Genomic DNA, 27,642 nt, shown 5'->3' on the forward strand with positions numbered 1-27,642 from the left:
TTGAATTTCACAGCAGCGTACTGGACATCTTTGTCCTGTTTCTGGGGTTGAGGCAGTTGGACGATGGAGTACAAAGCTCTTCCTGGTTTTTAGAGGGAGAGAAGTGAACACTGGTGTAGTGAATGTCATCCTGACTCGACGGTGACTGCTGTCTCTGCTGCATGGCCATGCCTAAGACGTTGTCATACAGGAGAGTAGAGTCCCCCTGATGGGGAAAGAGTATAGACAACATGAGGAGTAGAAATGTTCCACAAAGAATACACAGTCATCACAGTCATCTTCTGATCCCAACAGACTCACCTGTCCCTCGTCTGCTGTGTCTCTTGTTTCTATTATGCCAGAGGTGGATTTGGATGCCTTCTTCCTGTTTTGGACATTCATTTATTAATTATTAATGAATGAAGTAAGTAACAAATCAGTGTTAAAAAGCTACATGTTCACTCACCTGAACCACATGAAGCCAGAGAGACAGAGGATGAGAACCAGAACACAAACTATGGTTCCTACAGCTGCAGTCTTAATTGAGATATGTTTCCCTACAAGAAATGTGGATGATATGAGTACATGGTATGTTGTAAACTGAAAAGAATACCATATTAAAGGCTTGGGAATCGTATAAGACAACACAAAGTAAAGTGTAATAAGCCAAATTTAGATTAGATTGAAGCATGTAATTGTGTATGTGCGTATTGAAGATGAACCTTTACCTGCTACAATGATCTTCAGAGCTGTAGAGGTCTCAGATGCTATTTTATTCCTGGCCTCACAATAGTAATGTCCACTGTCCTCAGAGCTGATGTTAGTGATGTTGTAATTCTGTCCTGACAATACTGGTGAGGTTACGTTCTTCTTGTACCAGGTGTAATTCTGCACAGGTGGGTTGGCATCACTGCTGCAGGTCAGAGTCACTGAACTGCGCTCCACTATTTCACCAGAGGGACTGACTGACACTGAGGTGTTCTTTGGGCCATCTGGTGGACAATACAGTGTTTTAAAACAGTGTTTTACATGAGGAGAATTATGGAACTTGGAGGTAAACTCAGCAAAAAAAGAAACGTCCTCTCACTGTCAACTGCATTTATTTTCAGTTAACGTGTAAATATTTGTATGAACATAAGATTCAACAACTGAGATTCATAAACTGAACAAGTTCCAGAGACTTGTGACTAACAGAAATTGAATAATGTGCCCCTGAACACAGGGGGGGGGGTCAAACTCAAAAGTAATAGTCAGTATCTGGTGTGGACACCACCTATATAAAGTACTGCAGCGCATCTCCTCCTCAAGGACTGCACCAGATTTGCCAGTTCTTGCTGTGAGATGTTACCCGACTCTTCCACCAAGGCATCTGCAAATTCCCGGACATTTCTGGGGAGAATTAACCTAGCCCTCACCCTCTGATCCAACAGGTCCCAGACGTGCTGGGATGGCAGAACACTGACATTGCTGTCTTGCAGGAAATCACACACAGAACAAACAGTATGGCTGGTGGCATTGTCATGCTGGAGGGTCATCTCAGGATGAGCCTGCAGGAAGGTTACCACATGAAGGAGGAGGATGTCTTCCCTGTAACGCTCAGTGTTAAGATTGCCTGCAATGACAACAAGCTCAGTCCGATGATGCGGTGACACACCGCCCCAGACCATGACGGACCCTCCACCTCCAAATTGATCCCACTCCAGAGTACAGGCCTCGGTGTAACGCTGTTTCCTTTGACGATAAAAGCGAATCTGACCATCACCCCTGGTGACACAAAACCGCGACTTGTCAGTGAAGAGCACTTTTTTGCCAGTCCTGTCTGGTCCAGCGACAGTGTGTTTGTGCCCACAGGTGACGTTGTTGCAGATGATGTCAGGTGAGGACCTGTCTTACAATAGGCCTACAAGCCCGCAGTCCAGCCTCTCTCAGTCTATTGCGTACAGTCTGAGCACTAATGGAGGGATTGTGCGTTCCTGGTGTAACTCGGGCAGATGTTGTTGCCATTCTGTACCTGTTCCGCAGGTGTGATGTTCGGATGTACCGATCCTGTGCAGGTGTTGTTACACGTGGTCTGCCACTGCGAGGACGATCAGCTGTCCATCCTGTCTCCCTGTAGCGCTGTCTTGGACGTCGCACAGTACGGACATCACAATTTATTGCCCTGGCCACATCTGCAGTCCTCATGCCTCCTTGCAGCATGCCTAAGGCATGTTCACGCAGATGAGCAGGGAACCTGGGCATCTTTCTTTTGGTGTTTTTCAGAGTCAGTAGAAAGGCCTCTTTAGTGTCCTAAGTTTTCATAACTGTGACCTTAACTGCCTACCGTCTGTAAGCTGTTTGTGTCTTAACGACCGTTTCACAGGTGCATGCTCATCAATTGTTTATGGTTCATTGAATAAGCATGGGGAACAGTGTTTAAACCCTTTACAATGAAGAACTGTGAAGTTATTTGGATTTTTGCGAATTATCTTGAAAGACAGGGTCCTGAAAAAGGGACGTTTCTTTTATTGCTGAGTTTATGATTGTATGAGTAAAATATAAATATGTGTGTTTCTCTCATTAAAACTTCTACCGACTCAGAAACCCGGATCCGGGAGCACCCCCCACCTCCCCCACCAGTAAAAAACTGAATAGCATAGCTAGCATAGCGTCACAAGTAAATACTAGCATCTAAATATCATTCAATCACAAGTCCAAGATACCAGATGAAAGATCCACTTCTTGTGAATCCAGCAATCATTTCTGATTTGTAAAATGTTTTACAGGGAAGACACAATATGTAAATCTATTAGCTAACCACGTTAGCAAAAGACACCATTTTTCTTTGTCCACCATTTTTTCTCTCCACCAGTAGCTATCACCAATTCGGCAAAATAAAGATATTGATAGCCACTAACCAAGAAAAAACCTCATCAGATGACAGTCTGATAACATATTTATTGTATAGGATAGGTTTTGTTAGAAAAATGTGCATATTTCAGGTAGAAATCATAGTTTACAATTGCACCCACCATCACAACTCGACTAGAATAAATACAGAGAGCAACGTGTATTACCTAATTACCAATCATAAAACATTTCTTAAAAATACACAGCGTACAGTAATTGAAAGACACAGATCCTGTGAATCCAGACAATATTTCAGATTTTCTAAGTGTCTTACAGCGAAAACACAATAAATCGTTATATTAGCATACCACATGTGCAAACATTACCCCAGCATTGATTCAAGGCAAAAGAGCGATAGCATTATCACCACCAAAATGTATTAATTTTTTCACTAACCTTCTCAGAATTCTTCAGATGACACTCCTGTAACATCATATTACAACATACATATAGAGTTTGTTCGAAAATGTGCATATTTAGCCACAAAAATCGTGGTTATACAATGAGAAAAGTAGCCAAGCTGGTCAGAAAATTTCGGGCGCCATATTGGACAGTGATCTAGTCTAATGAATAAATACTCATAAACTTGACTAAAAAATACAGGGTGGACAGCGATTGAAAGACAAATTAGTTCTTAATGCAATCGCTGAATTACATTTTTAAAATTATCCTTACTGTGCAATACAGGGTGCGCCAAAGCAAAGCTACCCCAAAGAAAATGGAGGAATATGCGTTTAACATTTTTCGACAGAACAACGATTTATCATCATAAATTGTTCTTACTATTAGCTGAACTCCCATCAGAATCTTGGGCAATGTATCCTTTCTCCGGTCTAATCGTCTTTTGGTCGAACGATGTCCTCTTGTCCCGTCGAAATGGCCACTAACGTTCGGCATGTACTAGAAAAGAGCCCAGCTCTTGGAAGTGCGTCACAAAGAAATGCCAGAAAATCACACTAAACGGATATAAATTGCTATAAAACGGTTTAAATTAACTACCTTATGATGTTTTTAACACCTATAACGAGTAAAAACCTGACCGGCGATATATTACTGGCTAAACCAAAGCTTGGAAAGAGGCCAGTCCGACGTCCATCGTGCGCCAAGCGCAGGGAGGAAAAGACATGTACTTCCGCTCTTTGGTCTTTTATACAGGCCCTGATTGCGCAATCGACTCCATTCAAATTGTCACCACTTACTGACATCTAGAGGAAGGCGTAGGCAGTGTTTGTATCCCCATAGCATTCACAGGAACATTAAAACTGACCTGGGAACAGGGGCCAAGATTTCTGAAATCTCACTCCCTGTCATGAAAAGTGCTGTAGAATGAGTTCTGTTTCACTCAGAGACATAATTCCAATGGTTATAGAAACTAGAGAGTGTTTTCTATCCAATAATAATAATAATAATATGCATATTGTACGAGCAAGAATTGAGTACTAGGCAGTTTAATCTGGAGACCAATTTATGCTAAGTCGAAACAGCCCCCCCCTATATTTGCAAGAAGTTAAAAGATGAGATGGTTAGGCGTACTTACACTGAACATCTACAGACATGGTAGAAGAGTTGAGACCTCCATATTCATTCTCAGCCTCACAGTAGTATTCTCCACTTTCCTCAGAGCTGATGTTGGTGATGAGGAAGATGTTTTCAGATCCTTTCAGTGAACCTCCATTCTTCTTGTACCAGGTGTATTTGTCCACAGGTGGGTTGGCATCACTGCTGCAGGTCAGAGTCACTGAACTGCCCTCCACTATTTCACCAGAGGGACTGACTGACACTGAGGTGGTCTTTGGTTTACCTGATAAAAAGATGAATGTCCCAAAGTGGTACTGTCACAATACTTTCATTTTGAGTTTTTAAAATATATCTGTTAAACCACACGAGTACAAGATGGAGAGGATCTGCAATACTTACACAAAACCTTTAGAGTAACAAGCTTTGATCTTTGGCATCCAACTTCATTCACTGCCAGACAGTAGTATTCTCCTCTGTCCGCAGGGCTGATGTTAGTGATGCTGTAACTCCATCCAGAATGTCTCATTGAGGTTTCAGCTCCATTCGTCTTGTACCAGATGTAAATCTGCACAGGTGGGTTGGCATCACTGCTGCAGGTCAGAGTCACTGGACTGCCCTCCACTATTTCACCAGAGGGACGGGCTGACACTGAGGTGTTCTTTGGACCATCTAGTAAATAATTGAAAAAAAAATGCATTAAGGGCTAAATTCTATGACATCTGCGATAGCCGACACCTGCATTGCGGTTGTTTTGGCGGTGTCGTAGTTGGAACTGCATTAGAGCTGTCAAATCCACAAGTAAATCCCGGCACTATACCTCAAGAGCACATTGCCATTGGCTGCACAGAGTCGCATTAAGGGAAATACCATGCAGCTTTGTTTACAAGTTGAAACACTGGAATGTGAGATGTAATCTACACCTCAATTAGATTGATATAAATTCTCATTATTTTAATTCATGATTTTTTAATTTGAGCGTCATTATTTCTATATTGCCCTTCTCGTTGTGAACTTCTAATAGGAGAGGGATGGGTATGTCTTCATGATAATGATAAAGACCAGTGGGATGAGTTTGTCTTCATGATAATGATCAAGACCAGCTGGGATGGTATGTCTTCATGATAATGATCAAGACCAGCTGGGATGGTATGTCTTCATGATAATGATAAAGACCAGCTGGGATGGTATGTTTTCATGATAATGAACAAGACCAGCTGGGATGGTATGTCTTCATGATAATGATCAAGACCAGCTGGGATGGTATGTCTTCATGATAATGATCAAGACCAGCTGGGATGGTATGTCTTCATGATAATGATAAAGACCAGCTGGGATGGTATGTCTTCATCATAAAGATCAAGACCAGCTGGGATGGTATGTCTTCATGATAATGATCAAGACCAGCTGGGATGGTATGTCTTCATGATAATGATCAAGACCAGCTGGGATGGGTATGTCTTCACGATAATGATTAAGACCAGCTGGGATGGTATGTTTTCATGGTAATGATAAAGACCAGCTGGGATGGTATGTCTTCATGATAATGATAAAGACCAGCTGGGATGGTATGTCTTCATGATAATGATAAAGACCAGCTGGGATGGTATGTCTTCATGATAATGATAAAGACCAGCTGGGATGGTATGTTTTATGATAATGATTAAGACCAGCTGGGATGGTATGTCTTCATGATAATGATAAAGACCAGCTGGGATGGTATGACTTCATGATAATGATAAAGACCAGCTGGGATGGTATGTTTTATGATAATGATCAAGACCAGCTGGGATGGTATGTCTTCATGATGATGATAAAGACCAGCTGGGATGGTATGTCTTCATGATACTGATTAAGACCAGCTGGGATGGTATGTCTTCAGGATAATGATAAAGACCAGCTGGGATGGGTATGTCTTCCTGATAATGATAAGGACCAGCTGGGATGGTATGGCTTTATTATAATGATCAAGACCAGCTGGGATGGTATGTCTTCATGATAATGATAAAGACCAGCTGGAATGGGTATGTCTTCATGATAATGATAAAGACCAGCTGGGATGGTATGTCTTCATGATAATGATAAAGACCAGCTGGGATGGTATGTCTTCATGATAATGATAAAGACCAGCTGGGATGGTATGTCTTCATGATAATGATCAAGACCAGCTGGGATGGGTATGTCTTCACGATAATGATAAAGACCAGCTGGGATGGTATGTCTTCATGATAATGATTAAGACCAGCTGGGATGGTATGTATTTATGATAATGATAAAGACCAGCTGGGATGGTATGTATTTATGATAATGATAAAGACCAGCTGGGATGGTATGTCTTCATGATAATGATAAAGACCAGCTGGGATGGTATGTATTTATGATAATGATAGACCAGCTGGGATGGTATGTCTTCATGATAATGATAAAGACCAGCTGGGATGGTATGTATTTATGATAATGATAAAGCCCAGCTGGGATGGTATGTATTTATGATAATGATAAAGACCAGCTGGGATGGGTATGTCTTCATGATAATGATCAAGACCAGCTGGGATGGTATGTCTTTCTGATAATGATAAAGACCAGCTGGGATGGTATGTCTTCATGATGATGATAAAGACCAGCTGGGATGGTATGTCTTCATGATAATGATAAAGACCAGCTGGGATGGTATGTCTTCATGATAATGATAAAGACCAGCTGGGATGGTATGTCTTCATGGTAATGATAAAGACCAGCTGGGATGGTATGTATTTATGATAATGATAAAGACCAGCTGGGATGGTATGTTTTTCTGATAATGATAAAGACCAGCTGGGATGGTATGTCTTCATGATAATGATCAAGACCAGCTGGGATGGTATGTCTTCATGATAATGATAAAGACCAGCTGGAATGGTATGTCTTCATGATAATGATAAAGACCAGCTGGGATGGGTATGTCTTCATGATAATGATTAAGATCAGCTGGGATGGTATGTCTTCATGATAATGATAAAGACCAGCTGGGATGGTATGTCTTTATGATAATGATCAAGACCAGCTGGGATGGTATGTCTTCATGATAATGATAAAGACCAGCTGGGATGGTATGTTATATGATAATGATCAAGACCAGCTGGGATGGTATGTCTTCATGATGATGATAAAGACCAGCTGGGATGGTATGTCTTCATGATAATGATTAAGACCAGCTGGGATGGTATGTCTTCATGATAATGATAAAGACCAGCTGGGATGGGTATGTCTTCCTGATAATGATAAAGACCAGCTGGGATGGTATGTCTTCATGATAATGATAAAGACCAGCTGGGATGGTATGTCTTCATGATAATGATCAAGACCAGCTGGGATGGGTATGTCTTCACGATAATGATAAAGACCAGCTGGGATGGTATGTCTTCATGATAATGATAAAGACCAGCTGGGATGGTATGTATTTATGATAATGATAAAGACCAGCTGGGATGGTATGTCTTCATGATAATGATAAAGACCAGCTGGGATGGTATGTATTTATGATAATGATAAAGCCCAGCTGGGATGGTATGTATTTATGATAATGATAAAGACCAGCTGGGATGGTATGTCTTCATGATGATGATAAAGACCAGCTGGGATGGTATGTCTTCATGATAATGATAAAGACCAGCTGGGATGGTATGTCTTCATGGTAATGATAAAGACCAGCTGGGATGGTATGTATTTATGATAATGATAAAGACCAGCTGGGATGGTATGTATTTATGATAATAATAAAGACCAGCTGGGATGGTATGACTTCATGATAATGATAAAGACCAGCTGGGATGGTATGTTTTATGATAATGATCAAGACCAGCTGGGATGGTATGTCTTCATGATGACGATAAAGACCAGCTGGGATGGTATGTCTTTATGATACTGATTAAGACCAGCTGGGATGGTATGTCTTCAGGATAATGATAAAGACCAGCTGGGATGGGTATGTCTTCATGATAATGATAAAGACCAGCTGGGATGGTATGTCTTCATGATAATGATAAAGACCAGCTGGGATGGTATGTCTTCATGATAATGATCAAGACCAGCTGGGATGGGTATGTCTTCACGATAATGATAAAGACCAGCTGGGATGGTATGTCTTCATGATAATGATTAAGACCAGCTGGGATGGTATGTCTTCATGATAATGATTAAGACCAGCTGGGATGGCATGTATTTATGATAATGATAGACCAGCTGGGATGGTATGTCTTAATGATAATGATAAAGACCAGCTGGGATGGTATGTCTTCATGATAATGATAAAGACCAGCTGGAATGGTATGTCTTCATGATAATGATAAAGACCAGCTGGGATGGGTATGTCTTCATGATAATGATTAAGATCAGCTGGGATGGTATGTCTTCATGATAATGATAAAGACCAGCTGGGATGGTATGTCTTTATGATAATGATCAAGACCAGCTGGGATGGTATGTCTTCATGATAATGATAAAGACCAGCTGGGATGGTATGTTTTATGATAATGATCAAGACCAGCTGGGATGGTATGTCTTCATGATGATGATAAAGACCAGCTGGGATGGTATGTCTTCATGATAATGATTAAGACCAGCTGGGATGGTATGTCTTCATGATAATGATAAAGACCAGCTGGGATGGTATGTCTTCATGATAATGATAAAGACCAGCTGGGATGGTATGTCTTCATGATAATGATCAAGACCAGCTGGGATGGGTATGTCTTCACGATAATGATAAAGACCAGCTGGGATGGTATGTCTTCATGATAATGATAAAGACCAGCTGGGATGGTATGTATTTATGATAATGATAAAGACCAGCTGGGATGGGTATGTCTTCATGATAATGATCAAGACCAGCTGGGATGGTATGTCTTTCTGATAATGATCAAGACCAGCTGGGATGGGTATGTCTTCACGATAATGATAAAGACCAGCTGGGATGGTATGTATTTATGATAATGATAAAGACCAGCTGGGATGGTATGTCTTCATGATAATGATAAAGACCAGCTGGGATGGTATGTATTTATGATAATGATAAAGCCCAGCTGGGATGGTATGTATTTATGATAATGATAAAGACCAGCTGGGATGGGTATGTCTTCATGATAATGATCAAGACCAGCTGGGATGGTATGTCTTTCTGATAATGATAAAGACCAGCTGGGATGGTATGTCTTCATGATGATGATAAAGACCAGCTGGGATGGTATGTCTTCATGATAATGATAAAGACCAGCTGGGATGGGTATGTCTTCATGATAATGATAAAGACCAGCTGGGATGGTATGTCTTTCTGATAATGATAAAGACCAGCTGGGATGGTATGTCTTCATGATGATGATAAAGACCAGCTGGGATGGTATGTCTTCATGATAATGATAAAGACCAGCTGGGATGGTATGTCTTCATGGTAATGATAAAGACCAGCTGGGATGGTATGTATTTATGATAATGATAAAGACCAGCTGGGATGGTATGTCTTTCTGATAATGATAAAGACCAGCTGGGATGGTATGTCTTCATGATAATGATTAAGACCAGCTGGGATGGGTATGTCTTCATGATAATGATAAAGACCAGCTGGGATGGTATGCCTTTCTGATAATGATAAAGACCAGCTGGGATGGGTATGTCTTCATGATAATGATAAAGACCAGCTGGGATGGTATGTCTTCATGATGATGATAAAGACCAGCTGGGATGGTATGTCTTCATGATAATGATAAAGACCAGCTGGGATGGTATGTCTTCATGGTAATGATAAAGACCAGCTGGGATGGCATGTATTTATGATAATGATAAAGACCAGCTGGGATGGTAGGTCTTTCTGATAATGATAAAGACCAGCTGGGATGGTATGTCTTCATGATAATGATCAAGACCAGCTGGGATGGGTATGTCTTCATGATAATGATTAAGACCAGCTGGGATGGGTATGTCTTCATGATAATGATCAAGAGCAGCTGGGATGGGTATGTCTTCATGATAATGATAAAGACCAGCTGGGATGGTATGTCTTTCTGACAATGATAAAGACCAGCTGGGATGGTATGTCTTCATGATAACGATCAAGACCAGCTGGGATGGTATGTCTTCATGATTATGATCAAGACCAGCTGGGATGGTATGTCTTCATGATAATGATTAAGACCAGCTGGGATGGGTATGTCTTCATGATAATTATAAAGACCAGCTGGGATGGGTACGTCTTTATGATAATGATCAAGAGCAGCTGGGATGGGTATGTCTTCATGATAATGATGAAGACCAGCTGGGATGGGTATGTCTTCATGATAATGATAAAGGCCAGCTGGGATGGTATGTCTTCATTATAATGATAAAGACCAGCTGGGATGGGTATGTCTTCATGATAATGATCAAGACCAGCTGGGATGGGTATGTCTTCATGATAATGATAAAGACCAGCTGGGATGGTATGTCTTCATGATAATGATAAAGACCAGCTGGGATGGTATGTCTTCATGATAATGATTAAGACCAGCTGGGATGGTATGTCTTCATGATAATGATAAAGACCAGCTAGGATGGGTATGTCTTCATGATAATGATAAAGACCAGCTGGGATGGTATGTCTTCATGATAATGATAAAGACCAGCTAGGATGGGTATGTCTTCATGATAATGATAAAGGCCAGCTGGGATGGTATGTCTTCATGATAATGATTAAGACCAGCTGGGATGGGTATGTCTTCATGATAATGATAAAGACCAGCTGGGATGGTATGTCTTCATGATAATGATAAAGACCAGCTGGGATGGGTATGTCTTCATGATAATGATAAAGACCAGCTGGGATGGTATGTCTTTCTGATAATGATAAAGACCAGCTAGGATGGGTATGTCTTCATGATAATGATAAAGGCCAGCTGGGATGGTATGTCTTCATGATAATGATAAAGACCAGCTGGGATGGGTATGTCTTCATGATAATGATAAAGACCAGCTGGGATGGTATGTCTTCATGATAATGATAAAGACCAGCTGGGATGGTATGTCTTCCCTGATAATGATCAAGAGCAGCTGCTCACCAATTAGACAGCTACATCACAGTTACACCTCCAACACCGCCAAAACACCAGCTATGTGAGTGTCGGCTGTCGCGGATGAACACTGATTGAATCTAGGACTGACATGTGCCTGATGCTATGTGAGTGTCGGCTGTCGCGGATGAACACTGATTGAATCTAGGACTAACATGTGCCTGATGCTTTAGGACCATTGTCGTTCAAATGGTTGAATCATTTTAGATTTTAGTTTCTCCGATATTCCAACACTGATCTGTACTTTACTCACATTTCACATCGATGTTGATTGACTCAGACCTCCCTGTTTTATTCCCATTCCAGGCCTCACAGTAGTACTCTCCAGTGGCAGATGACTTGATTTGGTTGAAGACAAGATGTGGTCCTGTGTTCACATAGGAGAACTGATTGTGATCTACATTCTTCTTGTACCAGGTATAACGCTTCACAGGTGGGTTGGCATCACTGCTGCAGGTAAGAGTCACTGAACTGCCCTCTATTATTTCAACAGAGGGACTGACTGACAATGAGGTGTTCTTTGGGCCATCTGGTGTAAAAGAAACATGAGTTCAGTCAAATAATTATCCAAAAGATTATTCACTTACACAAAACAATAAAATAAAGAGATTTGGGCTATGATATGGTTTAGGATTAATGCAGTTCAAATTATTGATTTCATTAAAATGATTCCAACATTCCAACACTGAGCTGTACTTTACTCACATTTCACATCGATGTTGATTGACTCAGACCTCCCTGTCTTAATCCCATTCCAGGCCTCACAGTAGTACTCTCCAGTGTCAGATGACTGGATATGGTTAAAGATTTGCTGTAGTCCTGTGTTCCCGTAGGAGATAGACTGATAGCCACTCTTCTTGTACCAGGTGTATTTGTCCACAGGTGGGTTGGCATCACTGCTGCAGGTCAGAGTCACTGAACTGCCCTCCACTATTTCACCAGAGGGACTGACTGACACTGAGGTGTTCTTTGGGCCATCTGATAAAATACCATTATAAATTCCACAAATTAACTTTTAACAAGGCACACCTATTAATTAATTTTAAATGCATTCCAGGTGACTACCTCATGAAGATTGTTGAGAGAATGTCAAAAGTGTGCAAAGCTCTCATAAAGGCAAAGGGTTGCTACTTTGAAGTATCTCAAATATAAAATACATTTTGATTTGTTTAACATTTTTTAGGTTACTAAAATATTCCATATGTATTATTTCACAGTTTTGATGTCTTCACTGTTATTCTACAATGTAGAAAATAGTAAAAATAAAGAAAAACCCTGGAATGAGTAGGTGTGTCCAAACGATTGACTTGTACTGTATATTATCTTGCCTTTCTGAAAACATTAGATTTAGCAAATAAAGTAAACCAGTAGATTTTACAGGTCAGTTTGAAAAAATGACATTCACATTGTGAAAATACATATTCGGAGATGTGTATATTAAAATGTCAAAGATGTACTTACACTGAACGTCCACAAATACAGGGGAAGAGTTGAGACGTCCATATCTATTCTCAGCCTCACAGTCGTATTCTCCTCTGTCCTCAGAGCTGATGTTAGTGATGCTGTAACTCTGTCCTGATGCTTTTGGTGAGGTTACGTTCTTCTTGTACCAGGTGTATTTGTCCACAGGTGGGTTGGCATCACTGCTGCAGGTCAGAGTCACTGAACTGCGCTCCACTATTTCACCAGAGGGACTGACTGACACTGAGGTGTTCTTTGGGCCATCTGGTGTAAAATAAACATTAGTTAAGTCAGAGAACTATCCAAAAGATTACTCAGTTACACAAAACATTAAAATAAAGAGATTTGGGCTATGATATCGTTTAGTATAATGCAGTTAAAATGATTGATTTCATTGAAAGACACTGATTCCAAAATTCCAACACTGATCTGTACTTTACTTACATTTCACATTGATGTTGATTGACTCAGACCTCCCTGTCTTAATCCCATTCCAGGCCTCACAGTAGTACTCTCCAGTGTCAGATGACTGGATATGATTAAAGATTTGCTGTAGTCCTGTGTTCCTGTAGGAGATAGACTGATAGCCAATCTTCTTGTACCAGGTGTATTTGTCCACAGGTGGGTTGGCATCACTGCTGCAGGTCAGAGTCACTGAACTGCCCTCCACTATTTCACCAGAGGGACTGACTGACACTGAGGTGTTCTTTGGGTCATCTGACAAAAGACCAATATAAAGTCATTAACATCTTGGTTATAGTATTATCAAAGCAAACTTTATTTGTCACATGCACCGAATACAACAAGTGTATACCTTATCTTGGCTTTCTGAAGAGATTAGACTTAGTGAATAAGTTAAACTAGTAGATTTTACAGGTCAGTTAGAAATTATTACACTCCCATTGTGAAAATACATATTGAGAGATGTGGATGTTGTATAGTAAAATGTTTCTTGATTTATCATAATTTTAGCAGTTTACAAGTATGAGGAAAACGTTAAAGATGTACTTACACTGAACGTCCACAAATACAGGGGAAGAGTTGAGACGTCCATATTTATTCTCAGCCTCACAGTAGTATTCTCCTCTGTCCTCAGAGCTGATGTTAGTGATGCTGTAACTCTGTCCTGATGCTTTTCGTACGGTCACGTTCTTCTTGTACCAGCTGTATTTGTCCACAGGTGGGTTGGCATCACTGATGCAGGTCAGAGTCACTGAACTGCCCTCCACTATTTCACCAGAGGGACTGACTGACACTGAGGTGCTTTTGGGGGCATCTGGTAAGGAATAATGTGTGGAGGGGGTTATCATGTGACAATAGTGCAATCAAGACCTTGCATCAGTTATCAGACGAATCAAAGAAAACATGACAGTGACAGGTCAGAGAACATTAACTGGTCAAAACATTAAAAGAAACACATTTGGAAAGATGCTTTATGTGACCAACCAGATGCTGAACACTGGTTGTCTACATGTTTCAAGACTGTGTTAGCCCACTGCGCTAAAAGCTAGTTATTAGCGAATGGTTGTACGCTTCAGGTAAGGGTTAGGCCTCTCATTATGCAAGCGTAGTTCACTGAACCACCTCCACTATATATTCTTTAGGCCTCCACTCTTCTGGGAAGGCTTTCCACTAGATGTTGGATCATTGCTGCAGGGTTTTGCTTCCATTCAGCCACGAGAGCATTAGTGAAGTTGGGCACTCATGTTGGGGGATTAGGCCTGGCTCACAGTCAGCGTTTCAATTTTTCGATGAGGTTGAAGGTGTTCGATGAGGTTGAAGTCAGGGCTCTGTGCAGGCCGGTCAAGTTCTTCTACACCGATTTTGACAAACCATTTCTGTATGGAATTAACTTTGTGCACGTGGGCATTGTCATGCTGAAACAGGAAAGGGCCTTCCCCAAACTGTTGCCACAAAGTTGGAAGCACAGAATCGTTTTGAATGTCATTGTATGCTGTAGCGTAAGAATTTCCCGTTCTGTGAGCTTGTGTGGCCTACCACTTAGCGGCTGAGCTGTTGCTGCTCCTAGACATTTCCTCTTTACAATAACAGCACATACAGTTGGCCGTGGCAGCTCTAGCAGGTCAGAAAGTTGACAAATTGACTTGTTGGAAAGGTGGCATCCTATTGAATAAGAAACAGGATAGAAAATAAACAGTAGCAGCGGCGTATGTGATGAGTCAAAAGATTGCAAAAACGGTCAATGCTAATAGTCCGGGAAGCTATTTGGTTAACTACATTATTTAGGAGTATCATGGCATGGGGGTAGAAACTATTCAGGGTCCTGTTGGTTTCAGACTTGGTGCATCGGTACAGCTTGCCATGCGATAGCGATGAGAACATTCTATCACTTGGGTGACCAGAGTCTTTGATCATTTTTAGGGCCTTTCTTTGTCACTGCCCGGTATAGAGGTCCTGAATGGCAGGGACCTTGCGGTTGGATGCCAAGCAGTTACCATACCAAGCAGTGATGCTGCCAGTCAAGATGCTCTCAATGCTGAAGCTGAAGAACTTTTGGAAGATCTGAGGGTCCATGACAAATCTTTTATTTGTCGCGCCTTCTTCAAGACTGTGTTGGTGTGTGTGGACCATGTTAATTACTTACAGTGATGTGGACACCTAGAAATTTGAAGCTCTTGACCCTCTCAACTACAGTACAGCCCCCGTCGATGTGGAAGGGGCGTGCTCGGCAATCCATTTCCTGTAGTCCACGTTCAGCTTATTTGTCTTGCTCACATTGAGGGAGAGGATGTTGTCCTGGCACCACACTGCCAAGTCACTAATCTCCTCCCTATAGGCTGTCTCATCATCGTTGGTGATCAGGCCTACCACTGTTGTGTCGTCAGTAAACGTAATGATGGCGTTGGAGTCGTGTGAGGCCATGCAGTCGTGGATAAACAGGGAGTACAGTAGGGGACTAAGCACTCATCCATGATGGGCCCCTGTGTTGAGGCGGATGGTGGCTGTGTTGCTACCTACCCTCACCACCTGGGGGCGGCCCGTCAGGAAGTCTACAATCCAGTTGCAGAGGGAGGTGTTCAGTCACAGGGTCCTGAGTTTAGTGATGAGCTTGGAGAGTACTATGGTGTTGAACGCTGATCTGTAGTCAATGAACAGCATTCTAACATAGGTGTTCCTCTTGTCTATGTGGGAGAGGGCTGTGTGGAGTGCATTAGAGATTGCATCAGCTGCGGATCTGTTGGAGCGGTATGCAAATTGGAGTGCGTACTTTGTGTCTGGGATGTGATGTGAGTGATGACCAGCCTTTCAAAGCATTTCATGGCCACAGATGTAAGTGCTACAGGGTAGTAACAATTTAGACTGGTTATTTTGGGGTTCTTGGGTACAGGGACTATGGTGGTCTGCTTGAAACAAGTAGGTATTACAAACTGGGTCAGGGAGAGGTTGAAAATGTCAGTGAAGACACTTGCCAGCTGGCCCGCGCATGCTCTGAGCTCCACGGCCGTCCGGCCCGGCAGCCTTGTGAATGTTAACCTGTTTAAAAGTCTTACTCACATCAGCGAAGGTGAGCGAGATCACAGAGTCATCCGGAACAGCTGGTTCTCTCATGTATGGTACAGTATTGCATTCCTCGAAGCGAGCATAGAAGGTATTTAGCTCGTCTGGTAGGTTCACGTCACTAGGCAGATCACGGCTGGGTTTCCCTTTGTAATCCGTGATAGTTTTCAAACCCTGCCACATCCGACGAGTGTCAGAGCCGACATAGTACGATTCGATCTTCGTCCTGGAATGACGCTTTGCCTGTTTGATGGCTCGTCGGAGGTCGTAACAGGATTTCTTATAAGCATCTGGATTAGTGTCCTGCTCCTTGAAAGTGGTTGCTCCAGCCTTTAGCTCAGTATGCATGTTGCTTGCAATCAATGGCTTCTGGTAAGGATATGTACGTACGGTCACTGGGGGGATTAAGTCACTGGTGCACTTATTAGTGAAACCGGTGACTGATGTGATAAACTCCTCAATGTTATCGGATTAATCCTGAAGCACATTCCAGTCTGTGCTAGCAAAACAGTCCTGTAGCTTAGCTTCCACTTCATCAGACCACTTTCGTATTGAGCACGTCATTGGAACTTCCTGATTGAGTTTTATATTTGAAGCAGGAATCAGGAGTATAGAGTTATGGTCAGATTTGCCTGAAGGAGGGCGAGGAAGAGCCTTGTATGCATTTCTGTGTGTGAAGTAATGGTAATCTAGAGTTATGTCGCCTCTAGTTGGACATCACCAGCCATGAGAAGCATCACTTCCTGATGTTCTTTTTCTTGTTTGCTTAAGGCCCTATACAGCTCATTGAGTGTGGTTTTAGTGTCAGCATCGGTTTGTGGTGGTAAATAGACAGCTACGAAAAATAGAGATGAAAACTCTCTTGGTAAATAGTATGGTCTGCAGCTTGGGGTATTCTAACTCAGGCGAGAAAGACTTCCTTCACATTAGAGAACACATACCAGCTGTTGTTAACAAAGACACCCACCCCTCCCCCCTTTTCTTCTCCGAGGCTAACATTCAAACACTGAGCTACTTACATGTTCTACTCACATTTAACATCGATGTCTAAAGATGGAGACCTGTCTGTACTAATTCCATTCGAGACCCAACAGTAGTACTGTCTAGTGTCAGACGACTTGATTTGGCTGAAAACCTGCTGTGATTCTGTGTTCCCATAGAAGATACTCTGATAGACACTTTCATTCTTGTACCAGGCATAACTCTGCACAGGTGGGTTGGCATCACTGCTGCAGGTCAGAGTCACTGAACTGCCCTCCATTATTTCACCAGAGGGACTGACTGACACTGAGGTGCTCTTTGGGCCATCTGGTGTAAAAGAAACATGAGTTCAGTCAAATAACTATCCAAAAGGTAATTCACTTACACAAAACATTCAAAGGAAACGATTTGGGCTGTGTTATGCTTTATGGATTAATTAATATTTAAACTGATTTCAACACTGAGCTGTACTTTACTCACATTTCACATCGATGTTGATAGACTCAGACCTATCTGTCCCCATCTCATTCCGGGCCTCGCAGTAGTACTCTCCAGTGTCAGATGACTGGATATGAATGAAGACATGTTGTGGTTCTGTGTTTCCATTGGAGAAAGACTGATAGTGGGCTCCAATCTTCTTGTACCAGGTGTATTTGTCCACAGGTGGGTTGGCATCACTGATGCAGGTCAGAGTCACTGAACTGCCCTCCACTATTTCATCAGAGAGATGGATTGATGCCAGTGTGTTCTTTGGGCCATCTGAATGACAGAAAGAGTATAAGCACATGCAGTAAGGACCTAAGTGATGATGCTATTTAGTAAAGAATACAATAAAAATCCTCACATTTGACAGTAAGAGTCTCTTCAGGAGAGTGGAGATCCTCAGAGCCTTCTACAGCACAGGAGTATCTGCCTGCATCCTCACTGCTGACTGGGTTGAGGATCAGGCTGTTATTTTGGTTGGTGAGACGCTGGCCTTTCTTGTACCAGATGTAGGAGGGGTTGGGGTTGTCAGTCAGAGTACAGACGGTCCTACAGGCCAGTGTCACGCTCTGTCCCTCTGTCACTGTGGCAGGAGTCATCTCCACCTGCAGACCTGAAAGATTGTGAATAAAGAGTAAATTACATATTTTCTCTGGTTATTTTCTCCTGTTATTAGGCCAGATAAATACATTTACATTTACATTACATTTAAGTCATTTAGCAGACGCTCTTATCCAGAGCGACTTACAAATTGGAAAGTTCATACATATTCATCCTGGTCCCCCTGTGGGAATTGAACCCACAACCCTGGCGTTGCAAGCGCCATGCTCTACCAACTGAGCCACACGGGACCCACACGGGAAATACAACATAAATCAGTTAATGTATATAGTCTTAGAAAAACAGGGTTCTTCAACTATCCCCATAAGATAACCCTATTTTGGTTCCGGATAGAACTCTTTTCTGTTTCAGGTAGAACCATTTTGAGTTCCACGTAGAAGGGTTCTACATGGATCCCAAAACTGTTCTTCAAAGGGTTCTCCTATGAGGACAGCCAAATAGCCTTTTTAGGTTCTACATGGCACCTTTTTTTCTAAGAGTGTAGAATATACAGTACACACCTGTGACAGACAGAGTTGTTCCAGAGAAGGTATATCCCCATTCTGCATTAACTGTTTTAAATCTGAACTTGTACTCAGTTGAGTCTCTTTCTCTCAGGTCTGTGATTTTTAGAGTGGAGTCCTTGTCTGTTTGTCGATGGTATTCCACACGATCTGCATACTCTGAGTCCTGGATCAGGTCTGTAGTAACTCCAGACTCCCATTTGTTGAACCAGGATACTTCTGTGACGTTATGCCAACTGGGATGTGTGTAAGAGCAGGATATGTCCACTGTTGACCCTTTCAAAGCACAGATACTCTGATGGGTGTAAGTCACATTCATACAGCTCTCACCCCGAACACCTGAAACAAAATGTAACTGATCAATTCCTGAAATCAAAATGAGACTAAATGTTTTAGGTTCATTTAAAATGAAAATTAAATATAGACATATATCTACACTCAGAAATAAAGTTTTACATTTGTTGCTAAAAGGGTACAACCCCTTGTCTCTGGGGTGGTACTGTAACGTTCGTCGTTATGCGAAAGAGAGGAGGACCAAGATGCAGCATGGTGAGTATTCATTTTAATTAGAATACTTGAAACAAACAACAAAAACAATAAACCGACAAATGAACGAAGACGAAACAGTCCCGTATGGTGAACAAACACTGGAACAGGAACAATCACCCACAACCCACAATGACACAACAGGCTACCCAAATATGGCTCCCAATCAGAGACAACGACTAACACCTGCCTCTGATTGAGAACCATATCAGGCCAAACACATAGAAACAGACAAACTAGACATACAACATAGAATGCCCACTCACATCACACCCTGACCAAACAAAACATAGAAACATACAAAGCAAACTATGGGTCAGGGCGTGATAGGTACCCTGTAAGGTCCTCCTTTGTACTTTTAGTTATAAGTGGTGATGTTACGTTTGATAACATAGCTCCGAGGCATGTGTAGAAATAGCTAAGCGGTGTATTTCGAAGCAGTGTGCCGATGCCTGTTTCACTTTATCAGAAGCACATGATCAATGACGTCCGAATCTTGGTTTCGTCGAACAACCACCTGGTTAGTTTGGTATTGGTTTGGTAGAAGACATAAAGGCTACACTGCATACGCTATATGGGGTGTGGGGCGTCAACAATAATCATTTAGCTGCTCTAAATAATTTGGACCAGCAGGTGCCACCAGTGTACCCTCTGTTAATCAAAGCCTTGATTTATGAAACTATTTTCGACACAATTGGCTGAAAAACCTCAATGCTTCAGGAACCTTTGTTTCTCCATGACTAGTTATAGACAGGGGCGGATTTAGGTATAGGCGACATGGGCAGCCACCCGGGGCGGCATCTCGCCGAGGGCGGCACGGGGAACCCGCACAAAACAAAAAAATAAAAATTATATTCTGAATGGTGACATTTGCGCGATCGGAATTTCTATCGCTCATTTGCACGTCACGTCAATGATATCATGTCACCGTGTGGGACTGTGGGTCAATTAACCTTGTCGGAGTTGCGCACCTCTAACTTTGAACAGTACAAATGCAATTAGTAATGCACTTAGTTGTGTAATTTAGCTTGTGTGTTTCTTGTTTGACGTACAACAGTGTAATAATCAGGTTATCTTCTTTATAAGAGTGTTATTCTATTTGTGTATTTGTGTGATATAGGATTTGTGCAATTTAGTTTTATTTGTGAGTTTTTTGTTAGCAATAGGGTAATAGTGTAATAATTTTATTTTCATTTTTATTTGTATTTAAATACTACAATTTGTTTATATTTGTCTTTGTTACTTATTTTTGAGTGTTCACCCAGGGAGCCATACAAGCTCGAACCACCACTGGTTCTAGGTACAGTACCAGTCAAAAGTTTAGACACACTTACTCATTCAAGGGTTTTTCTTTTCTTTTTACTAATTTCTACATTGTATAATAATAGTGAAGACGTCAAAACTATGAAATATCACGTTGAATCATGTAGTAAACAAAACAGTGTTAAACAAATCAAAATATATTTTATATTTGAGATTCTTCAAAGTAGCCACCCTTTGCCTTGATGACAGCTTTGCACACATTATTCTACAATGTAGAACATAGTACAGATAAAGAAAAACCCTTGATTGAGAAGGTGTGTCCAAAGTTTTGACTGGTACTGTACATGATTGTACCCCAGTTCATAACACAGATTGTACCTTTTGCCACAGGTACAAAAGCATTGCAAAGCCATTTGTTCCTTGTCTGTGGCAAAACTGTACCTCTACCATAGATCACTTAAACTAGTACAACACTTCCACTCATGGGTGGCCAAAAATAACTATCTGAACACCAAGCCCCCACTAAGCCATGCCTCCAATATCATTATCCAGTTTTTGAGTGAATTGTAGAGTTACTTGTTAGTGACGGAGACACGGTTGTTGAATTCGTACATTTTCAGTCCTGAGTTCCTAGGCGTATATTATTAAAATTAAACTCTTTATGACAATACATTACATATCTCATGAGGCCTTATTTTGAAGACTAGTTTTACTCTAATAAAGTGGCTTGAAATTCGTGGTGTACAGGCCACATCAGGCCTGCAAGTAGGCTTGAAAAAATCAAGTCCCTTTCCCCAAATTCCCAGATTTTAACAAATTTTCCCCCGTTTCAGAAATCTTCCAACCGGGATTTCTGAAAAAGCTGGCTTGCATTGTGATTTGTCATTCCTATTGGAATCCAGCCAAAGTTAGGATATCCAACAGTGTGAATATTATTCATACGCCATCTGCATTCATGATGACTGTCAGGTTTAGGAACATTGTGAGGAGACTACCTAAGCCATTTAAACTGGAATAACCATTTTAGTAACGGGTGAAAAAAAATCTAACAAAGCTGATTGGATTAGTTTAGAAAAATGTACGTTATTTATTTTAGCATAGCATAGCATTTTGATCACCCTGCAGTAGAGCATGCAGGGAAATATAATGATGATAATAATGATGGTACAAATTTGCCTTTTTAGAGTGCCACCCCAGTAACAAAAATCTACCTCATTTTAGGTGGCAAAGATTCATAATTGTACTTTAAGGGTATTTAGGGTACACAAAATATGTTTGTACCCTGGGAAACAGAAATGCACCTTCACACTGTAGACCTTAATTTGAGAGTGAGAGTGTGATGATTGGGTAATACTTTCCTTGACACCCAGTGTCCTAACACTTTATGACACAGTGATAACCATGTCATAATATGTCATAACAGCTGACATAACTTGTCATAACCTGTCATAATATGGAGAACACTGTCATGAGGCATATATTGACACCTTTTGTGACATATATTGCGTTACTTTATGGCTGGTTATGACACCGACAGTAACATTTATTAAATTAAAAAAATTCCCTGCCAAGAAGTTTCCTTTCATTTGGAAGTTTGTCTCTTAAATCCTTTGTTGTTGTACTGAATTATTTACAGTCATGTTTTTTCCATCACATTTTCCATAACTTGTATCAAAAACATGTAATGACACTGTCAGGAAGCATTATGACCATCCTGTGTCACTTTACTTGGAAGAAGAAAATACACTTTATGACACTGTCAGGAAGCATTATGACCATCCTGTGTCACTTTACTTGGAAGAAGAAAATACACTTTATGACACTGTCAGGAAGCATTATGACCATCCTGTGTCACTTTACTTGGAAGAAGAAAATACACTTTATGACACTGTCAGGAAGCATTATGACCATCCTGTGTCACTTTACTTGGAAGAAGAAAATACACTTTATGACACTGTCAGGAAGCATTATGACCATCCTGTGTCACTTTACTTGGAAGAAGAAAATACACTTTATGACACTGTCAGGAAGCATTATGACCATCCTGTGTCACTTTACTTGGAAGAAGAAAATACACTTTATGACACTGTCAGGAAGCATTATGACCATCCTGTGTCACTTTACTTGGAAGAAGAAAATACACTTTATGACACTGTCAGGAAGCATTATGACCATCATAATCATATAAGCCAGACAGGCCTGTCACGTATTTCCCTTATATCAGTCATCAGTCAAAAGAGGGTGTCTTATCCTGCTCCTGAAATCTGCTCCTGCATTCATCCCAGTCATCAGCAACAGAGCATTGGGTTGGGTGCATGTCTGACATCAATAGGTGCGCAATTACAATGATAATTTAATATGGTCAACATTGATTTTTTTATCAAGTAAAGTTTTACCGATTATTGTACCTTTATATTTAAAATATGGGGTACAAAGATGTATCATTCAACTCTTTATCCTCACATGTACCCTAATAGGCACCTAACAGTACCATGTGAGATTATTATGTGTACCTTTGAAGGTACATGATGTGTATTTTTATATTTTTGTACCCCAGGGAAAAATACTGTATCCTTATTTTCTAAGAGTGTATGACGTTGTCATTTCTATGTAATGTGTCCCTTCTCGTTGGCCTTAAATGATTGATACTTGTTAAGTAGAGAACTAATTGCATTCACACTCACACACTGCAGGAGCTTGGATATCCTCATGGCCTTTTACAGCACAGGAGTAACTGTCTGAATAAGAATTATTGACAGAGTATTGCAGGGATGTGGGCTCATCTAGACGTTGTCCGTTCTTGTACCAGATGTAGGTGGGGTTGGGGTTGTCAGTCAGACTGCAGGTGGTGCTACAGGTCAATGTCCTCTGTCCCTCTGTAGCAGGAGTCACCTTCACCTGCAGGTCTGAATGAGGAGAGAATAAAAACATAAAAGAACAACCCTCAATATTTCCACCTAATTTGTATTTATTATACCTTTATTTTACTAGGCAAGTCAGTTGAGAACAAATTCTTATTTACAATTGCGGCCTACCAGGGAACAGAGGTTAACTGCCTTGTTCAGGGGTAGAACAACATATTTTTTACCTTATCAGCTCAGGGAGTCGATCCAGCAACCTTTCAGTTACTGGCCTAATGCTTTAACCACTAGGCTACCTGCCGCCCCAATACTACTAGAGGTAAAGTAGTTACACTATAGAATAATGTTATGTAAATATAGTACTACCAGTATATCATAATGTTCTATAATACTACCAGTATATTATACAATTCTGTACGTGTAGTATTACCAGTATATCATAATGTTCTGTAAGTGTAGTATTACCAGTATATCATAATGCTCTGTAAGTGTAGCATTACCAGTATATCATAATGTTCTGTAAGTGTAGCATTACCAGTATTATCATATTGTTCTGTAAGTGTAGTATTACCAGTATATCATAATGTTCTGTAAGTGTAGCATTACCAGTATATCATCATGTTCTGTAAGTGTAGTATTACCAGTATATCATCATGTTCTGTAAGTGTAGTATTACCAGTATATCATCATGTTCTGTAAGTGTAGAATTACCAGTATATCATCATGTTCTGTAAGTGTAGTATTACCAGTATATCATCATGTTCTGTAAGTGTAGCATTACCAGTATATCATCATGTTCTGTAAGTGTAGTATTACCAGTATATCATAATGTTATGTAAGTGTAGTTTTACCTGTGACAGTCAGAGTTGTTCCAGGGAAGCTGTATCCCCATCCTGAGGTTTCTGTGTTGAATATGAATTTATACTCAGCTGAGTCGCTCTCTCTCAGATCTGTGATTCTCAGGGTGGAGGGAAGGCTCTCCAGGGCCCGACCTGCATACTCTGGGTCTCTGGTTAGGTCCTCAGGGGCTGACTTATCACTTCTAAACCAGAATGTTGTTTTGATCGGATGATGACTGGAATAAATACCGGATATGTCCACTGATGACCCCTTCAAGGCACAGATACTCTTGTCAGTATAAGTTACTCTGTTGCAGCTCTGATCCTGAACACCTGAAACATAATGACAAGAGGGCATTACTTATACAATACAATCATGAGCTGCAATAATCCTGTGTTACAGTTATGTTAGAAGACTGTGAGGACTGTTTAGCAGACAGAATAGATAAACTTCAAAAGTTATACTAGAATACTGAGTTGAAGCCACACTCACACACTGCAGGAGAGTGAAGAGCCTCATTGGATTGTACAGCACAGGAGTAGCTGTCTGCAGCATCAGGGTAGACTGAATAGGGGGAAGTGTTGTCAGTTACTATCTGTCCGTTCTTGTACCAGATGTAGGTGGGGTTACCAGTCAGAACACAGGTGGTGCAGGTCAGTGTCTTCCACGCTGATAAAACTGAATAAGGAGTCACCTTCACCTGCAGGTCTGAAGGAGGACATAACACATTACAACCATTACTGACATCTATTCTAGTCACATGACGTTTCTTTTTTGAAGACAAAACACTACAATTTCCAGAACTAAATTGACAGAAGAATATCACTGTACCTGTGACAGACAGAGTGACTCCAGGGTTGCCAGTAAATCTCCCTCCGGTCTGATCTGTTATAAATCTGAACTTGTACGTAGCTGAGTCACTCTCTCTCAGGTCTGTGATTGTCAGAGTGCAGTCATTCTTGTTATCTTTATGATACGTCACACGACCTTTATAGTCTGCGTCATCACTCAGACTCACAGGATTCCCCTCAGCATCATTTTCAGTGAACCAGAAGGTTTTTGTGACTGTACCACTGGGATATGTGTAAGAGCAGGACATCTCCACTGTTGACCCCTTCAAGGTACAGATACTCTGAGTGGTGTATGTAACACTCCAGCCATCCTGACCCAGTACAACTGAAACACACAGTCACATAACACAAGGATATTACATTAAGCATAGGTCTATTGGCTTACACTGACAGTAGGGTTTTTCCACACTTTGTTGCCGTACTGTAGTTTCTGAGTTGAGTGTGAATGGAAACCACACGTAAGCATCACTCAGTGAGGTGTGAAAGATAAATGCCTAACAGACGATGCCACTGAACACACCAGAATAACATTAAGATAACATTACTAAAACAGTTATGAATGAGACCATACCTGCTACAGACCAGAGAAAGACCACCAACACACTTCCTGCTGTTCTCAAGGCCATTGTTGCATCTCCCACCCTGCAGTCTTAGAAACATAAACAACAACTCACTCTATAGCTGGTGAATAACTCCACCTGATACATTAAACCAGTCCAGGGTCCATATTCACACTGTGTCTCAGAGTAGACTAGGAGAGCTGATCTAGGACCAGTTTAGACTTTTTAGATCATTATTATATGGACCAGGGGGACCTGATCTTAGATCAGCACTCCTGCTTTGAGACACTTCATGATACTGGCCCTGATGTAACAACCTAAGCACAGCTCAAAACTAAACAAAAAGTTAAATGATTCAGTAAGTCATACCATGTGATTTATGGCTAAAACATAAAATAATAACAATGATAATAATAATAACATAAAAAACTAAACTATATAATATACTGTAGCGGTACTTACAGAGTGAAGGAGAGAGGTATTGTACAGTGAGTCAACTTACTGGCGTAGCAGGGCATAGAAACAAGAAGTGTGAGTTCTGTAGTTGATTGACACATTTTTAAAGTAGCCTAGTCAGGGATTTAAGACAATAACATGCATCAACAGCATGTCAGAAAAAAGATGTACTGTATTTTATGTATCTAAATATAAAATGTGACCACATAGCTAGTTGCATTTCTTCATTTGTGCCTGAAAAAATGTCAAGAGGCAAAATGCAGCCCATTTTCAAAGTGGTCTTTATACAGATCCAATACAACGTGTTGGCTGGAATTTACAGGGATTCTTAACCCTCATACTACCGACTGGGCTCATTTTGACCCCAGAGGCATATTTTTTATCATAGCCCGTTTATTAAATTCTTCAAATGTTTCATGACTATGTCAATAAACTTGTTCTTAATTCATCTAAATCATTGTTTAGGGTTTCTGTATCAATATGGAATTTTGACAAGTTTGACCCCGGGCAAAAACACCTATTCTGCCCATATTAATGTGAGTGGACCTGTATCAGGGATTTTGATCACATAGACAGATCATCTGAAGAGATACTCCCTGTGTACTCTCCTCAGATCTTAGTTTTCTGTAAATCACTTATCATATGTGTTAAAAAAGCCGGGCCATTTTATCAATGGCAATTTGAATGCACAGAGATACCGTGACGAGATCCTGAGGCCCATTGTCATGCCATTCATCCGCCGCCATCACCTCCTGTTTCAGCATGATAATGCACGGCTTCATGTCACAAGGATTTCTACACAATTCCTGGAAGCTGAAAATGTCCCGCTTTTTCCATGGCCTGCATTCTCACCAGACATGTCACCCATTGAGCACGTTTGGGATGCTCTGGATCAACACGTATGACACTGTTTTTTTAAACAATTTTTTACAATTTTCTACATTGTAGAATAATAGTGAAGACATCAAAACTATGAAACAACACATATGAAATCATGTCGGAACCTAAAAAGTGTTAAACAAATATTTTAGATTCTTCAAAGTAGCCACCCTTTGCCTTTATGACAGATTTGCACACTCTTGGCATTCTCTCAACCAGCTTCATGAGGAATGCTTTTCCAACAGTCTTAAAGGAGTTCCCACATATGCTGAGCACTTGTTGGCTGCTTTTCCTTTACTCTGCGGTCCAACTTATCCCAAACCATCTCAATTGGGTTGAGGTCGGGTGATTGTGGAGGC

The 27,642-nt window shown here is 41.0% G+C and overlaps 1 protein-coding gene across 1 annotated transcript; it reads right to left on the reverse strand.

Annotated features, from left to right (window-relative positions):
• LOC129863315 (sialoadhesin-like) lies at positions 1-26,353 on the reverse strand. Its single transcript, XM_055935205.1, has 20 exons — positions 25,960-26,353; positions 25,369-25,713; positions 25,030-25,245; positions 24,549-24,869; positions 23,521-23,742; positions 19,025-19,366; positions 18,265-18,516; positions 17,901-18,179; positions 17,472-17,747; positions 13,933-14,196; positions 13,365-13,637; positions 12,921-13,184; positions 12,165-12,437; positions 11,713-11,988; positions 4,786-5,055; positions 4,406-4,669; positions 708-971; positions 446-536; positions 301-364; positions 1-205 (listed from the first exon to the last, which is right to left on the reverse strand). The coding sequence occupies exons 1-20, from the start codon at positions 26,012-26,014 to the stop codon at positions 8-10; spliced, it is 4,809 nt and encodes a 1,602-aa protein (XP_055791180.1). The 5' UTR covers positions 26,015-26,353; the 3' UTR covers positions 1-7.
• Positions 26,354-27,642: the final 1,289 nt, after the last annotated feature.

This window comes from Salvelinus fontinalis, chromosome 10, assembly GCF_029448725.1.
Source record: "Salvelinus fontinalis isolate EN_2023a chromosome 10, ASM2944872v1, whole genome shotgun sequence".
Lineage (NCBI taxonomy): Eukaryota > Metazoa > Chordata > Actinopteri > Salmoniformes > Salmonidae > Salvelinus > Salvelinus fontinalis.

Excerpts from the sequence above, each read along its gene's own strand:
- LOC129863315 (XM_055935205.1), bottom strand. The coding sequence starts at position 26,014 with ATGGCCTTGAGAACAGCAGGAAGTGTGTTGGTGGTCTTTCTCTGGTCT. Across the intron at positions 12,438-12,920 it reads TGTATTTGTGGACGTTCAGT|ATGGCCCAAAGAACACCTCA; the intron begins GTAAGTACATCT and ends GTATTTTATCAG. Across the intron at positions 5,056-11,712 it reads AATCAACATCGATGTGAAAT|ATGGTCCAAAGAACACCTCA; the intron begins GTGAGTAAAGTA and ends ATTATTTACTAG.